Genomic DNA, 18,906 nt, shown 5'->3' on the forward strand with positions numbered 1-18,906 from the left:
CACCGCTAATTGCGAGAGGAACTAACCGCTTGTATCAGAGAGCTTTACACGAGACTGCCATACAAAGAGACTGGTTATAGATGTTTAAACATTAAATAATTAAATTAAAGCTGATTAGAGAAAGCTGATTAGCGCTAAATCAAGACGCTTTTCGACAGACAGAGAGAGAGAGAGGGGGGGGGGGAGAGATTCATTTATTTCCAATTTATTATTATAGTTTTTAAATATTTTTTCTTTAATTGCCGTTGATCTTTTCGCCTGTACGTAATAAAAGAGCAAAATAGCTAACAAAATATCTTGTTACATTGTGAAAGGCATCGAAGCATTTTCATGTAATTTGCATATCTATCGTACTAGCGATATTTTAACTCTCTCTCTCTCTCTCTCTCTCTCTCGTGTCCTGTATAAAAATTAAATAACGAATCTACGGCGATGATACGAAGCTTGTGCGTGCTTAATATACGTCGTAATTCTTTTTAGTCTACCACAAAGGTACCTATCCTCGTACAAGACATGGGACGCCACGGATGTGTTCTAAATATGACAACGTGTCTCTTTATATTCTCTAAAAATGAATACAATTTACTATTTTTGGCCTTTTTTTATTATTCAGAGAAAATTACGTTTAAAAAATTACAACAATAAAATAGTTTTCATTTCACCTTTTTACCTTGCTAATCCATCGTCATATTTGTCGAATCTTGTATATTTTGTTATTCTTTTTACAATTTGTTTCAACAACATATTAAAGAGAGAGGCTAAAAGAATTGAGAGTCGTCTATAGCATTTACGAAAATAAATTTCAGTCCAACCAACACAGTTTCGTAAATCTTGACGAAGATAAAAGAGAAATAAGAACAATTGTTTATTTTATTTCGCGTTCTACCGGCGCCTATGACGATAGGGGTGCGCTAAAATACGCGTCGGGCCGAGCAGGGAGAAAAAGACGATCCTCTCGCAGTAAAGATTTTTTGCTTCGATCTATCGCTCGCGTTGCCGGCGCTTAAGCTGTCGGCGCGAAATATCACGATCGTTTTACGCGCGCATTAAAACACGGACACCTACAACAAGCCATCATAAAACGTACGTTGGATAAGTACTTTGTCGATCCAGCACGTGTCTAAATGTACGTACATTACAACTGCACAATTGCCGTCTTTTATATAGCTAGTTATGAATAAACGACGAAATTTTCTTATCGATAAAAATAACTTCAATTATTGCATTCAATTATTGTGTGTAAAAATATTACATGCGCAAATCTCACGTTGCTTTATTATCTTCCGCAATCTAAAGCTGTTCAATCGACGTTAATTCTCCGTAAACAAGAAAAATTCTAAAGAGGAAAATCTTTTTATTTTTCATCCAAATGACAGTCTGAATCCCATCGAGAAACGTAATCACGCGATTGCGGATATATTTATCCCGAATCGCATGCGTTGCGAAAATATACGCCTAATGGCCTTAATTTTCTCCACGACGGCAATTCGAAACGCGTTAAACGCGAAAGTAACGATTGCATATTGCGCGTTAAATCCGAATGTTCAATCTCGCAGCTAAACTGCGGAGCGACTTTACGCGCGTAATAAATGTCGCCCAGCCGAACTCTCGGTAATGAAAGCCGTGCGTATAGGCCATAGGGTAAGGGAAGGCCATTATATGTAGATACACAATACCAGAATTGTCCATTCAGCGCGCGCGCGCTAATCGACCGAACTCAATAACTGTTCTTGACACGTGCTATACCAAAGCGCAATTATTACCCGTCATGGAACAATTTTTGTCATTACCGCGTGAATTTTCTCAGTTTCCTAATTACCTTGCCGCTCTTAAAATAATGGAAACAAAATGAAATGTAGAACATTACTATACGACATCGTAAAACATCACTCACTAATACATTATTCTAACTAGTATATTTCGATAAAAAAAAAAAAAAAAAGAAAAAAATAAATAAATGTTTACGTTATAATGAATTTAACTTACCATTACACTCACTCGTTTAATTATTCTGCGCTTAATTATTCTACATGCTACAGTCTTTAATCGCTCCGCATGCTGTATATTGAGAGTGATCGAGTAATTTCCGCGAATAAATATATATATATATATGTATATAAACATAAAATATAAACATGAAATCTAAAATCGAATAGCGATGAGTGACAACACAAGCGAAACGAGACTCACCTTCTCTCGCTTTCAGGTACACGGTGTTCGCAACAATGTTCTCCAACTCCATCAATTCCAGCTTGATCGAATTTTTGTGGCCGAATCGGGTGGGAGAAGAAGAGGCCTTGTGGTCGGTGAACGACGGCAGCCGTGAAGTCGATCGCTGGGAACGCGTTAGATTGTTGTCGCACGGAGTGGTCGATGGGATTTCTATCAGACAAGCTCCCATCTGCGTCCCCGCGGACACTACCGGAGTCTAGAATCGGTCCCCTTTCAGAGAGGATCGAATGGAGATCCGCGTATCTTCTCGATGTACCTCAATGTGGAAGCGCCGTGACTTACGAATCTCAATGCTGCTGTCAGACGATTCTCTGTTCGGTCAATCGATTCGGGCTGGACTCATTTGAGATCGATTCGACTCCCGGAAGAGAAGCGAAGACGCGCGTTCTTGCGACTTCAGTAGCTCCTTGCCTCGAGCAGAGCAGTTCCTTGAAGGAAAAACAGCACTTGCTTTTAGATTAATTCGCGCGAGTGTGTTAGAGGCGAGTAATTTCGAAATTGTTCTCGCTCGGAATTAGGCTAATTTAGGATAAGTAGTCCCGGCGAACAGAGAAATTGTTGAGCCCCGATCGAGAGCGAAACTAGAGCGTAGTCGCCGAGCAAACGGCGAAGACTCCGGTTTTACTAATTGCTGGATAATTTTATCAGTCTGGGATCTCTTCTATCTTAATAGGCAAAGTCGAATAATGTGCGCACGTTACAGAAGAAGAAGCTTTATCGTTCATAGATCACTCAGTGGATCTCCACCGAATCTCTGAATTCGATGGAATTAGATCTCCCGACACTCAAGCTCGTCCGCATGGACCGCATAGTTCTTCACTGTTGAGCAGCGGCGTTTAACGCAATCGGCCAGCACAATCGACGATCCTCACGGACATTTACCGACTCTTCTTCAATCGAACATTCCATCAATCCTTTCATCGACAAAGACGGCGAAGGCGTCTCGCGAGCATCGACAAGCGTGCTCTTTCACTACGGTCATTCGGATGGAATTTCTCATCTCTATCATCAGAATTGTGCTATAGCGAGTAAGAAAGAACGAGGTCGGTCGATTTGCTTGGGATTTGCTTGGCCAAAAAGTGAGAGTATACCGGCGTGACTTGAACTTGCATTTAAATTCGCGCACGAGACGTATAGGCGACGGGACTGTGATAGTTTTGAAGAATTATTAAGAAGACTGTATAAAGCGCACCGTATCGAGGCGTTAATGGACGAAGAAAGACTCCGGAGCGCGTGCCTCAGCGTGACCTCGCGAAAATAACGTGCGAAATAATCTGCGTTCGGGATGTGTCTCGAGAGAGACGCGCCGCGTTGAGCGAAGTACCGCCTTTCGCTCATCCGACGCCGGCGGCGGAATTGGACGGGGCGAGGGATCAGCCGGGATGGAACACGTTTACGGATAGCTGATTCCCGGACGAAATGAGGAGATTCGAGCGATGACGAAATTTACAAGTGCCGAATCTCGGGCGCGGGAAAATTCACTCACTTCGTTCGATCTTCTTCCGATGACGATGCTGCTGCTGCTGCTGCTGCTGCTGCTGCTGCTGCTTCTTCTTCTTCTTCTTTTTCTTCTTACGATGTACACGCAGGGTGAATGACATTCGCCGAGAATGGCGGATTCCTAATGGCTCTCCTCTTCGCACATTTCATTTCTTCGCGCGTTCACCGGCGCGTTACTCGCGCGCACCGTCTCGCGAACTCGCTCCCGCGCAGGCGCATCCTGAAAAACAATTGCGAATTTGACTGTGTGTTTGTGCATTGGAAAAATTTAAACTTTCGGAATCTGACGAAGTCGAGGAAAGGCGGATCCGAATCAAGCAAAAACAAACCACAAACGAACTACCGAATACGTTCCATCTTCTTTTGGTATAAGAAAGACAAACTTGTCTACGCTTAGAGCTTTATATTTATAAGAAAATACGTTCTGTTTTTCACGCTCACGCGCTGTAAGCGTGTCAGTTCATCCTCGTTGTCTATTAAATGCTAAACAATGACAAACGATACTTGTAAATCACTGTAATAAAACAGAATGCATTTCTTAGCTGCCGGCCACGCATGTTCAAGTAAACTTGTCAAGTATGATTTGTTGCAATAACTATGCAGCTTTGTCACATATAAACTCGTATGTATGCGGTTTGCGCATTTATACTTGACAAAGTTTACTTGAACGTGTGTAGAGTCGATCTAAGAGTAACGCATTGCTTTTATCTTAGCGAATATCGACAACCGCCGTCCTCCTATTGGTTGCATTTTTCTACTGGCTATTTCAACTGCCATTTTTTATCTCTAATTGGTCTATCATCCAATAAGCGCTTGGCAACTTTTTAATATGATATGATTATTACGCAAACAGCAGTCTTTTACGCTATTCTTATAAATATAGAGCTTTAGTAATACTATAATCGTTCATGTTCATTTGTGATTGTTCGTCTTTGTTAGCTTAATCTGGATCCAAAGAGAGTTTTTCTTAATTTATTATATTCTCACTTATCCAGCACTCAAATCAAAAGATCCTCATTTATATGATGGAAAATTAGATTCCGATGAAAGAAGTTCATTTTCGCATATATAATGCAACTTATAATGTGGTAAAGAAAGGATATTATTGACACAAGACTCAATAATATACAATAATTTTTAACTTATAACGTATCAAAGATGCTCCGTGAGCGAATCTTACATTTTTGATACGTCATATAGTTCAAAAACTATTCATTATTGAACCTCGTGTCTATTAACGAATTTGGGATGCACTGGTGCGTACTGGTGGATATTAAAGCCGTTGATACACTGATTTAATCTGAGTGTAAAAGTGAAATGCAAATATTTTGAATTATAAAATACATATTTTACCTACGTAATAAAATGTAATGAAGATCGCGGTTTAACACGTTTCTATAATAAATACACATTTTTACATCTGTGCACGACTTTAATATGCACCAGTGCACACTGAGTGCATTCAATTGAAATCGCTATATGATATCATTTGTTCCACCATGTTATAAACTACATTACATGTGAAAACTAGCTCATTTCGCCGGACTCAATTTTCCATATAATTAGAGAGTGAAGGTTCTACTAATTATATTATAGATTGGGCTCCGGTGAAATGTATAATATGTATAATATAGTTTATAATGTGATGAACAAAAGATGTCATCGACACACAAGACAATAATGAGTAGTTAATATACGCATTATAAACTACATTATATGTAAATACTAATTCATTTTATCAGAATCTAATTTTGATATAACTAGTGCGAGTCCTTTGAATTTGATACAACAAATTGATATAGTATTAATTATCCTATCGCCATGCTTGTATCATATTAATATATCATCATTATCTTGTCATTGCTATTATTTTGATAATAATAATATACCCTCCCCCCTCATGCGCGTACACAGTTTACTATCAAAATACTATTTTGCATACACACAATATAAAATCTTAATTTCACGACTAAAATAAAAAAGACGTGACATTTAAAGAAAAAATACTCAAGTTAGAGTATTGAATGTAAAGGGGGGATGATCCCCCGTTTGCCTACAAATCGATTGCCTACATCACTTTTGCCGACAGTTCGTTTGCACACAAAAATTATTGTCTACAGTTCGATTGCCTGCATGCACTTTTGCACACAAATAAAAATTTTAGAAACGGGGATTACTTTTGCCATGTATTATTGCCTACATGTATCATTGCCTACAAGTATTGCTACCTACAGCTCACAGCCTTCCACGCGAAATGAGGGCCGTCTCACACCAAAAAATAGGGGTCGATTAGGGTTAGATTTTTTTTTGGAAAAATATTCCAAGCGGACACTGTCTACGCTGGCACCCCACTGTGACAGATTTCCTAAAAATATTTTCTTACTTAACTTTAATTTTATATTTGTGCGCAAAAGTGCTTGTAGACACTCGAACTGTAGGCAATAATACGTGTAGGTAAAAGTAATTTTGCTTCTAAAAGTTTTATTTGTGCGCAAGAAGAAGCATGTAGGCAATAATTTCTTTGTGTAAACCGTCGGCAAAAGTAATGTAGGCAATCGATTGATTTGTAGGCAAAAGCAACCATCTCGAATGCAAAACACGATATGTCGGCTCATTTTATATTCCATCGCACTGATAATTCTCATTAGCATTTTAAAGCGGACACATCAACGGGATTATGTAACAGCATATATACGAATCGTCATATTTTTGATAGATATTTTCTCAAAGTCTAAGAATCCGGACGAATTCCTTGCCACATGGATATCGTGCGAGCTTCTTTCGTCGTCACTGGCACACATGTGCGTACGCATGAATGGCGATGCAGCGGACAGGTGCATTAGAGAAGAGAAAGAGACGGAGAACACGGGGAGGAGATAAAGATAACGACGCAACCGAAGACGCAACTATATCATTGACGACAGCAGCCGACGGTAATCTAATAAGCGCCGCGGAATGTGCGTAATTTCCACGTATTCATATATACGATCGAGGCTTTTAACGTGACTCGCCGCCTGCACCATCGCGGGCATAAATTATGAGTAACCGCGGAAACGTGCTGGGGATTAGAAAATCGATGGAATTAGATAGATTGTCTGCTTGACGCAAATTGTACTCGCGCCCCTTCCAATTATCCTCTCCCGCGCAAACGGACTTTGGCCGACGAGAGACGCTCTTTTCTTTTAATTCTCCCAATACCGTACTCGTCTCGCTGAATAGTCGATTCGATTAATTCTGCGGATTGCGCGAAGCTAGACAAACGCTCGAGGAACGAGAGAATTCACGGCGCATCAAAATTGAGGTTTTTTTTTTTTAACTCTGCTGAACGCAAAAAACGTTCTTTTGAAGAAATATAGTGTAGTAAATTTTCTTTCACGTAAGCCACAATTAATTGAAGATTATTATTCGCAATATACTGTTCGCCACGTGGAACATGAGCATAGGATATATATTTGTGTATGGTACGCCTGTTTTAACTGCATTCCTATTTTATATTGGATGATCTTGCGATTTTATCAGTAGATGACGTTAAAAAAGGACTTCCACGAAAGAGAAATTATGAAATTGTCTAAAATATAGAAAAATATTGTGGTGCAAAATGGTGCCTACATTATTTAGATTAAAATTATTTTTAATAAAAACACAATTTTGATTTTGGAGAGTTTATCTTGGAAAAAATCCGCACGGATTTTCCGGGCAACACATTATAAATGTACTTACTCATCCTTTATTTTTATTAAATACATTGTTACATCGCGTAATATTTTTAATTCGTATTTGTATTCTTTAAAGCGATATTATCACGCTATACATCGTTATAAACGATATGTTAAAATGCGCTCGATGAGAGTCGCGCTTTCTTTCGACAATTTTACATCCCGCAAGAATTTTTTCTCAAGAAAAAAATATGATTGGGACGGAAAGAGAAGTTTCTGAATGGCGAAGAGTATTAACCATTTGCGATGCACCGTCCCAGCGCGCTCTGGAATGCGACGCGGTTTTCATACCATTGTTCGAGATACGGCGATACGCGACTGTAAATTGACGACACGACGATGCGCAACGTGTCGAGCGTGTCTGGATTCCCGAGCACGCTAACAGAGTATCCTCGCTATTAATTGCGATCGCATTCCCTCTCTCGGAGCCATTCAATTCACACAGTGCAATTTCATTTAATTGCCTTTTCAAACATAATTCCATTTCACCGTCAACATTTGCTCCGAAGAAGAGAACGCGTAGTGTCGTATGTGTGTATTTCCCTTTTTTAAGGTCCTTTCGCATAACCTTAATTCTATTTCTTTCTGCAAATTTACGTCGAGAGAAAAGTGTTTGGTATTTGTGATTATAATTGCCTAGTAAAAATATATATATATATCTATATATGTATAATTATGATTAGGAGTTCTATTTTTATAGTTATTACTGTGTACTGTTATTATGCTATAGTGCAAGCTATAATGTTAGTAATAATAACTGTATTTATACTTCTGTTAGATATATCAAAATTATCAAAGGAACAATGACAACTCAACTCCTTGAGTCAAAAGGCGTAAATTAAATAATTTAGTTACTTTTAACTTCCATGTGTATAAAAATGTAAATCAATCCATTTCTGTGGTCAATTTCAAAGTAAACATCGTCTATATTAACTGCACTATAATAAATGCACTTAGTAAATAATAAACTAAATTTGATTCAAATAATGAATTAAATGTGATTCAAATTTAATACATTTTCTCGCGTCAAATTATTTAATTTCATTGTTTTAGTCAAATTAATGATATATTGAGTAGATGCAATAGCGCGACTTATAGAAATTATTATAAACAACTCAAATTGAATATAATTTGATATTATAAATTTAACAGTACAGTTACCTAAAGTTAGTAATAATTATATTTGTAATTATTTTTATCAAAGGATATATATAGTTGGCATTAAAATGACTATAAATTACGATAACTCTAATCATTTTTCCTTCCAGTGTATCATCGTTAGATTCACCAGTTTTTTTTTCCCTAGTACGTAGCGGAATTGCGTACATTTTATCATGGCAAAGAGAGACAGAGAGGGAAGGCAGCATAGTAATTGTGCGTACGAGCCAGTTTGCGACTACGATGCGCTTACACGCTGAAAATCGACGCAAAACATACATACATCGGTATGATAAATCACTTTGAATGTCACGATAGCCTATAGCATACATGTATATAGTATATGATAAAATGCGATTCAAGCACGATTCAATGCGAAAAAAAGGGAGGGAGGCGAGGAGAGGAGAGGAGAAAAAGGAAGAAACGAGTCACCCATTTCTGAAATCTTCAAAAAAAAAATGAAACCGAGAACGAAGCGAATCACTACGCTCGCGTGCACGATCCTCTTCGTGCCGATCGCCGCTCGCGATACATTGCACGATGAAATAGAAATTGCCAATAACGCCGCGACGGAACAATACGCACCACTGACGTTGATATGCATTAAAGGCGTTCGCATTGTGTCAATCAGTAATGCAGTTTATACGTGACTGACGGTATCATAGGCGGTATAACGCGGTGCGTCTCCATCGCATATATGGTGTCCCAGATCGATTGCGTTCTCTGTTTAGGCAATCGATGAAATTTTTTAGGAGGCCGAATTTTCATTTATGTAGATGTCGAGAAGGGTTTAAGATATAAATAATAAATGAGTAAAAACGAGAAGTCTCTTAAAAGCTAAAATAACATATTGAACAATTCGAGATAAACTTACGTTGATATTTGATCCTTGATTGAAAAATTTGTAATAGTACAATCTCATCAAATCGATCAGAAGATACCCTCGGAATTGACCGCGGGCTTTCTTCCAAAAGAAGTACAGTTAATCCGGGACACCATATACATGTGTGTGTATGTATACGATATCATGTATGGATGTAGAATGTACGTGTGTGTGTGTGTGTGTGTGCGCGAGAAAGAGGGAGAGAGGCGTGAGGATCCAAAGGGGATGGAAAAGCCAATTCCGTCGTATCAGCGCAAATGGCTATTGGCCGACAGGAAGAAACGCTGTGCGTTCTCCGCAGAAGACGATAATAATAAACATTTACGATTGGCGAGCTTCAAATTGGAGCGCGAGAGAGCTTCTTTTACAATCAGCCCTTAACCCACGCGATATTTCAATATCCGGCATCCTTTATCCACGTCTCGGACTTATGAATCACCTTGGCTCACTTCCGTCTCAAATGTGGACCGGTATAGCTTGCAACGCGACGCGGGGGATGAGTTTTCTTCGGAATTTTTAGCGAGAAAATGTTGCTTTCAGCAAGATAGATCGTCGATTTAGGTTCTTCAAATTTATCTGAAGAAAACCTACAATCGTACACACGTCCGGAAGAAAAAAAAAAAAAGAGAAATTGTCTGCGTTTTAGGCAGCATTGCAACATTAGTCATCACTCGTACGCGAAAGAATAGTCAAGTTTTCGAGCACAGTGCGCTTGGTTTAAAAAGGAAGAAAAGAACCTACGTATGTTCGACTTAAACCCGCTCTCTCTTGTTTCCTTACACTTCTTTGTACATTTACTAATATAAATTTTGTAGATCGATAATTATAATTATACGGAAAAAGGTATAAATTGGAAAAATGTAAAATATTTTTGAGAGATAAAATGAAATACGGCGTAAAGAAATTTATGTGAATTATTATAGAAGAAAGAGTGCCTGGATATATATCGTATAATAATGAAGCAGCCTTGAGTGCGCTACTGTTACGCAGGATGCAGAGCTTGCTTTATTTTCGGCTGACAAATGCTCGACGTACAACGAGCGTTGCGAAATTAGTTTAAGCTAGATGAAAGTTGCACGCTCCGATGCGAGTGACGACGGCCGACCGAGTAGAGCGCATTGTGTTTCGCTCTCGTTATATGCGAGAGGAGCATAATTAAATAGCAATCCCTTTGCTTCTTGGCACACCAAGTTTAACTTACATGTCTTCCTCTCGAAAAATATCGCCAAAAATGTATTAAACACGCAACATCTGCACAGAACGAACGGTTTTGTTGAAGGATCTAAGAATTTAACTAAATACAGATCTGCAAATAATTTTGTTGGACCATCGAAATCATTATATGAAATGTTCCAAATAATTGCTAGAATGCAACATCGCTTATCACGCTTGAACGTTCGACATAATTATTTTGATAATCCAACAAAATTATTTTCAGATCTGTATCTAGCTAAGTTCTGAGGTTCTTCAACGAAACTGTTCTTTCTCATGTTATATATACTAAGAGAAATGTATAAATAATCAAACTTTTGTTATATTGACGTAAAAAACTATTTCTTGGCATATGACTAACCAAACCATTGATTATTACGCCGACATTAAAACGGTTTTACTAAATGAATAATTTAATGATACAAAACTGTTTATTTGTATGATATTCATAGATTTTTTCTAGTTACAAATAGAATATTTCGGTTACCAAAACAATACAATTGTATAATAAGAATAGTATACATGTATCTCTCTTTCTACAGAATGAAATTATGTTTGTAGGCATTTTTGAACTTCTTTAGTTTAGCAAGGGTATATAAATTTAGATTGATTGATTACTAATCGCTCTGAAATAATGGCTATCACCATGATTGGCCATGGTGCGGCGATAAACGCACAAAACTCTGGTTTCTAATCATCTCTGCATTATAATACTACGATAATCGATTATTTAGCTAAAATTTACAAAAAGAAAATTTATTTTATATATTTGTAACCCAATTTTATGTTATTCTTTACAAGACGTGAGTAACTAAATAAAATATATAAAATTAAAAAAAAAATTAATATTAAATAAAATTATTAAATAAAAAAATTTACCAAATTTTGTTTTTCTAATAAAATAATACTTTATTCTGCTAGCTTAACAAAACTAATCAAGAAAATGGTCATTTGTAAATAATTCTCTTTTTTGTTACCATTGCTATAACGTTTTTCTCAATGTAAAATTAATCGGAGAAATTAAATTGTAAATTGTAAAACTGTTTTATTATTGCGCTTCATGATTGTTTCTGATCGTTAAAAATTTATATAGTAAAAGTTCCGAAAAGTTTATCGTTTTATCCCACGCGAGTCACGTTAACAAAGCCTATTTGTCGATATCGAGATACAATATTTAGAATATGGTAACGAATACCTTTGACATCGATATTTTACCTTCAATAGTCAGCAATACTTAGAAAGGAGTATCTAATTTCTATTATTCCGCGGTTGCGTTCAATTTCGATCACGCGTTATACCACGCGGAAGTTTCAAATTCCGTGCCTCAATCTCAGATTCCGTAATTTGCGATCCGTCGACACGGACTTCATTAGGGTAGGTAGCTTCGTTGACGGTATATTATCGTGTTACGACGCTTTTAACTGTAGATAAGATACTCAATAATTTGCGACACTCGTCGATTGTAGTGAGTCAAAAGACTGTTTCCTTGTTTGTGGTTCGTCTAGTGAGTCGGTTCCATGATTGTGGTTCAACGGTTTGCGGTTCATGCGATATCGATACGTATTTACGCACGTAATATCCGCACACAAGACGCCATTGAACAGAATAACGGTAGAAAATCACGTTTTTCTCTCTTTAAAAAATAAACGAATGTATATATAAAATCCAGCTACTTTATAGCCATTTATATTTAATAGCATTAATTAATAAAGCAAAAAATCTGTACAAGAAGCGATCATGCGTATAAAATATAGACATAATTGAAGTCGTAAATATCGCAAATTATTATTATTAAATTTATTATTTTATTATACCTGTTTAGTTCTTATTTTTATTAAAAAAAAAAGATTGCGTACGGAAAGAACGGTTTTGCTAAAGTATTTTTAAGTAAGTACTCGGCTAGATACAGATCTGAAAATAATTCTCTTAGACCATCAAAATAATGCAGGATACCCCCTGACTGCTAGAATATCGAATCTTTTTCCAGCATTATGCTCATTATGCTTGAACGTTTTACATAATTATTTTAATGATTCAATAAAATTATTTTCAGATCTGTATTTAACTAAATGTTTACATACTTCAGAGTTATCACAAATTCCTTATCATAAAATTCCACAACTTTTCCCTGATATCCAGACAATTTCATTTTTCCTGCTTTCAATAATATTTTGAAATTTTTTTTGTATTTTTTGTATTTTCATCCTTCTGAAAACCGTCAAATATTTTGTTGACAGTGCAATTTAACATAGCAATGTAATTTACTATTAATGTTGCTAACACAGTTACATAGCTTGCACTTAATTGTTAAATTGATAGTTCCAAAACTGCGTAGGTATGATGTACGCATATTATACTTTTTTTTAAAGCCAAGAATGTTAATTTTCCAGAAATTTTTTAATTTTGCAAAATTATCTGACTTTACCTTGATTTCCAATTTTGTGACAATCTTATACGGGTGTTCAGCATAGTCCGCACGATTTCTCTCAGATATTTCCGACAGTTAAGAAAAAAAATTAAAATATTCATCTGTTACAACATGCGATTTAATATTAAACAAAATTTTTTTTTCATAAAAAAATCAAAATCATAAAAAAATTTTTTTAAATAGCACCGTATAATTTTTTTTCTATAATATTATAGAGGTCTTCAAAACAAATTCAAATTACTACCGAAATGTCACTTTTATTAATGTTTATTGATTTTATTAATACTTAATATCAAATTTGTAACATTATTTGTAACAACAGTACTTACAACTTCTGATTAGAACACAGAACATACATACATACATGTACTTATTTAATAAAATATGCAATAAATAAAATCAATAAAACATCAACAAAAATAACACTTCAACAGTGATTTGAATTTATCTTAAAGACGCTTACAATATTATGAAAAAAAAATTGTACAGTGTTATTTAAAAAATTTAAGACGACTGATTTTCTTATGAAAAAAACATTTTTTTTAAATTTTTTATCGCATGTCGTAGCCTATATAAAACAAATGACTACTCACCCTTCAATCTTTTTTTTTAACTGTCGAAAGTGTCTAAAAAATCATGGGAACCGTTACACTGAACACCCTATATACATACTTCAACAAAATCATTTTTTTCTCTTGTGCTCTACATATAAAACTCTTAAAATGAATCTCACTTTGAAAAGTGAAATTTCATTCTTAAAGATTAAAAATTAAGTTGTTATTTTTCAACTCAATTTTCGCTCTTTAGAGTGAGATTCCATTCCAAAAGAATTTACTTGATTCAGCAGAGAAATTTCCTACCTCGCGTTACATAAGAAGAATCAGAATTACATCGACGAATTACATGTCGTCTGAAGTGGACTTGACAGCGAGATTTACGTCATATTTATTCATACGATCCGACGACGGATATTAACGACGATACTAACGTTTACAGGAGAATAAGCACTTCGGTCGACAACCACTGACCGGCCGTGCGCGTATAAGCTTTTCCTCTACAACTCGCGGTAGTGGATAGACTTTGCGACGTAAATGAATATTGCAAGTCCTACAGGCTGCACCTCTGTCAAGCTAGCAGGACCAAAGATGAGCGGGATCAAAAAAGACCTTTTGAACTATTTAATGCTCATTTTTTTATGCTAATTTGTGCTACAAAAAACTCTTCTCTTTCAAATGGCACAAATGAAATTAAAAAATCTTAAAGTTGCGCGCTGGCCATATTCTTATTTTTCACTTTTCGTTTAACTGTTTGAGATACAAACGAAATAATGATTAGTACAAACAGGTACAAACGAAGTACAAACGCGCTACAGTATTAATTTGTATTTTTGACAAAGTTAGGCGCCAGGTTCACATCGGTCCAGAAAGCCTCGTTCGACGACCTTGAGGTTCGCTTTCCCTCTCGATTTGACCGATTTGCACCGATCTCTCTCATCGGACAATAGCCGAAATTTCGTACCAATTTTCGGACACTACGATTTATTGCCAAGTATTCCTGCTCACCTCGCTCCTGCGTCAACAAGCGTTCGTTGCGTGTCGAATCGACGAAGAACGTCATTGCTCAGTCATGTATGTTTAACTGTGCAGCGAAATAAAAGGGTCTTTTCTGGGAGAATTTGTTCAGCTTCTGAGGAAGCTCACTCGTCACTGAAACTAGACATTTGTCATAATGTGATAATAATGCTCTCAGAAGTTTAAGAAAAAAAAAAGAAGCGAAAATTTGCACAGAAAAGTCACAGTCACGTATCTTATCTGATGCTATGTACGAGATGAAGAAAGTAAAAAAAAAAACTAAAGAAGCTTTATCGATATCGTGATCTTTTAATGCTATTTCTGTTTGCTTTTAATATTATTGGAATTTACATCTTACGTAAATTTATTGCACGTCATAGATATATCTTACGTGCGTGCGCTCGCAAACTATAAATATTTTAAAGCAATCTGAGTGTGCACCTAGTTGAATATCCAACTCGGCGGTTGCGAATTTGTACGCGAATTTGTGCTCAGCGTACCGAACGGATAGATAAAAAGAGATAGACGCCATGGAAGACGACAAATTAATCGCGCGTCTACGACTGATAATAAAGCTACCCAAGTAGCGAAATATCTGGCTCGCGCACTCTAAAGGTCCGACCGGATTCTTTCTTTACAGAGCAAACAATCGGGCAATCGCGTCTAACGACAACGACGGTTTAGTACGCCTCCTATTTGCCCTCGTCGGCGACAAATAGAAGAAGAAAGTGCGCGTGAGCGCACTAAATCCCTTTAAATCCGAAAAGTTGAAGCTCCAAGGATAAGTGTTTATTCAAGCGCGTGTTCCCGTCGCGCGATGCGGACAGATCGGTTTCTACAACCGATTGGAATCAGCTTTTCCCGATCAAGAGTATCGAGTAATTAACGATCGGAGAGTAATTGACCTTTCATTACTCGCATGAAATCTCTCGCTCTATAAATTCTAAATGTAAATATAAATATAAAAGTTATTCACGTACTAACGTTTAGACGTTAATATATATATAATGAAAAAGATTTATTAAATTTAAATACACATTTCAGTAATATACTTAATAAAATATTGCTTAATAAAAATGACAGTTATTAAGTCAAATTAATGGATTCTTGTAGGAAATAAATATGTTTACATTTAGTAAATATTTAATTATTATTTAAACAAATATTTATTAAAATTTATTTTAATAAATATTTGTTTAAATGGTAACTAAATATATTAATTTAGTACAAATCATTTCATTAATTAAAAAAAATTTTGCATTTATCTTTAGCTAAAAGATAATATAAAATATTTAATTAGGAATTATCAAAGAAAAGGGTAAAAAAGATGATATGATATTGAGATGTCAGAAACATTCTATGATAATCACATTAAAAAAAAAACTTGAGTAATATTAGATTAATAATTAAGACCAAGGTATTTCTAACGAATTAAATTTCAGATGAAAAGATAAATAATAAAAGAACACTTTCCATTACCTTCAAGTAAACTTTGGTAAAATTTAATTGACTAATAAATATGTTAAATATTGAAAGAATGAAAAGATTTCCCTCGACATTTTAGTTAAAGGAAACAACTTCAAATTGATCAAAGAGAAGTTGAGGATCAAAAGAATAATATTCTGGAATATTCTGGAATTTACGTATAATGTTCCACGGAAAAACAATTGTGGTACTATAAAAACATCGCTTTCAATGAGCTTTCGCATTAAATCACTGCTAATGTTCGCATGAAATTCTCAGATAATTTAATATTATTGAACAATAGAAACCATAATAAATAGTTACTATGCGAGCTGCTATCAAGCATTAATATAAAAGCGGACGAGATATTTGCATACTTGATAATATGTGTGTGATATCAAGAGCGCGTAGCTTGGGGGGCAATTAATCCTTAGTATACGCACGATTAGATGTTCGTATCCTAAAGGTCGATTATGTATCTTAAAATATGGTGAAAATTACAAAAGTGAGTAAATTTAACAGAATATTCATAATTTAATTGGTCAGCAGTAAATTTGCTTAGTAAATTTGCTCACTTTTGTAATTTTTATCTTATTTCAAGATGTACACAATCGATCCACTGCATATTAAAAAAAAAAAAAAAAAATCAGGAGCATCAAGTAATTAATTATAGCATTTATATACAATTCTTTTAAAAATATACAACCTTATCGAAATTTTCTAAAAAGAACAGCCTTAATAAAAAAGATTAAGCACTTATATTTTCTTCATTTAGATATCTGAAATTCTGATTCTTTTACCTGAATTGTCGTCTATTAGTTACCGGTATTAAAATAAGGGACAATTTACAGCAAATAAATCGTTTTTTAAAACTAAAACCTTACATAGTGATTAATGAGGTACCTAATATTGTTGGTCAATATTGCATATGTAAAAATCACTTAATAATTTCCGTATATTTGTCAAAGTGATGAAAATGAATCTGAGACACGAATGATCCATCGTGTGTAATAGAAATTAAGATGAAAGTCAGTCATAGAGAAACTCGCGTCGATGTCCGAAGGATCAACACGCGACATTCTCTTGCAGCTCCGAAACAAGCACCTATCCGTGACAGCCGTGAACTTGGGAGGGGATCGTGAGTGCGTGCGTGCGTGCGTGCGTGCGTGCGTCGCGAGAAACGCGGGAGCGTGAGATCGAAACGTGAGCTCTCATTCTCGTTCACTTCTTGCCCCTGGCCTCTCCTTTGCCTTTCTCAAACGTCTTACCTCGACGCCGGTTCGAGATCTGTCACGCTGGCTCTCGTGAGGAACGATCGAGGTGGCACCTGGAGCCACCAATTCAGAGTGAAGCGGGGTAGAGAACATGATCCGGCGACCAGAATGGAGCGTGTCATCCACGCGAGAGGAGAAAGAGGCAAGGACGTCGCGGGAGGAGGAAAAGAAAGAGGAATGTCGTTACCGACAGAGTTTCGCGTCCGCGCTCCGTTCCGTAAAGAAACGACGTTTTCGTCCCATCTTTGTCTGCCGCACTTACTTCTGATACTGACTAGCCGCAGACTGAAGGCGCCAATGACGATGACGGTAACACAATGATGATGACGTTAATGACGGTGACACAGCGACGGCGGTGTAGCTCCGGAAATAGAAGCCGGCAGCGAATTACGGCGCACGTACACGTCTCTCTCTCTCTCTCTCTCTCTCGCAGACTCGTCCGGTATAATTCGACACTGAACACTTTAGTTTAAGCTGACGGACAACGCGCAATCGTATCGGCGACACGAAGAAAGCACAATGGCCGACCGCGCGGTTTCGCGGTACTCGCACTCAACTGGCAGTCGTGGCCACGATCTGCCGCACGGGCCCACGAGGTGCGCTTCTTCCTCCCTCCCCCCACCCGCTGCTCTTGACAGAAAGAGATAGAATGAGAAACGTGGCTGTCTTTCTTCTTTCCTTCCTTCCGATCGAAAACGCGCGTCCCACACGATGACGAGGGCGTCGTGGCACGAGAGACACCGGATAAAATATATAAATGTTCAAACTCGATGAACGGTTCCGTCAACGTGTGCGCCTGATTGTGTAAAACCCCGCGTTCAGTTGCTGCTCTCGCGGCCTCAAGTCGCTACAAGCCGCAGCACGCGATGGACAAAAACCGACTGACTGGCTAGTGGCGTGCCGCGAGGCCGCGAGGCGTGAGATACCCGCGAGCGCGACGGGATGGATGAGAGGTTATAAGTGGTGGGGAAGCGGGAGCCGGCGCGGTGTGCTGCGCTCCTTCGCGTAGCGAAGTGACGCGAGAAGGACACAGCGTGTCTACTGTCTACTCTCTCGCCGGGCGCGCGCGTACTTACGGGAGCGAGACCGAGACGGCGCATAGCGCACCAGAGCGCACGTCCTGCACTCCTGCCGCGAATGGCCGCGATTGGCGCGATTGGGCGTGGTAGAGTCCCTAGACTCTATCGACCGCCGCCGATGCGGCCGCCATTGTTCGTCGCCGGCCGGCGCGCGAGTTTCAAACGCGTGCGGAAGGGAAGATTGAAAAGATATATAGTTTACCACCGACGAGACACTATTAAAGACCGTCGATCCTGGGCAAATTTTCGGCGGTATAAAAAGGGCCTCAAGGACCCTGAGGTAATTGAAGAACGCTGACATTATCGACAATTGATATAAATTTGCTTTTACATAAATATTGGGCTCATACATTATTAAATTCACGATTTTTTATTACATAAATGTTTCA

At 37.4% G+C, this 18,906-nt stretch overlaps 1 protein-coding gene across 2 annotated transcripts in view; it reads right to left on the bottom strand.

The window, feature by feature from the left end:
• Positions 1–18,068, bottom strand: part of LOC108756863 (G protein-coupled receptor kinase 5) — a 37,164-nt gene extending 19,096 nt beyond the window's left edge. Inside the window, exons 1-3 of one of the 2 annotated variants that reach the window (XM_018500993.1) lie at positions 17,701–18,068; positions 3,719–3,952; positions 2,191–2,660 (exon numbers count right to left, since the gene is read on the bottom strand). In XM_018500993.1, coding sequence (XP_018356495.1) covers positions 2,191–2,401 — 211 coding nt within the window. In that variant the 5' untranslated portion in view covers positions 2,402–2,660; positions 3,719–3,952; positions 17,701–18,068. Of the gene's footprint in view, positions 1–2,190; positions 2,661–3,718; positions 3,953–17,432; positions 17,510–17,700 lie in introns of those variants that run through there. The other variant, XM_018501001.1, reaches the window with a different exon arrangement.
• Between the last annotated feature and the right edge of the window lie 838 nt (positions 18,069–18,906).

This window comes from Trachymyrmex septentrionalis, unplaced genomic scaffold (genome assembly GCF_001594115.1).
Source record: "Trachymyrmex septentrionalis isolate Tsep2-gDNA-1 unplaced genomic scaffold, Tsep1.0 scaffold101, whole genome shotgun sequence".
Lineage (NCBI taxonomy): Eukaryota > Metazoa > Arthropoda > Insecta > Hymenoptera > Formicidae > Trachymyrmex > Trachymyrmex septentrionalis.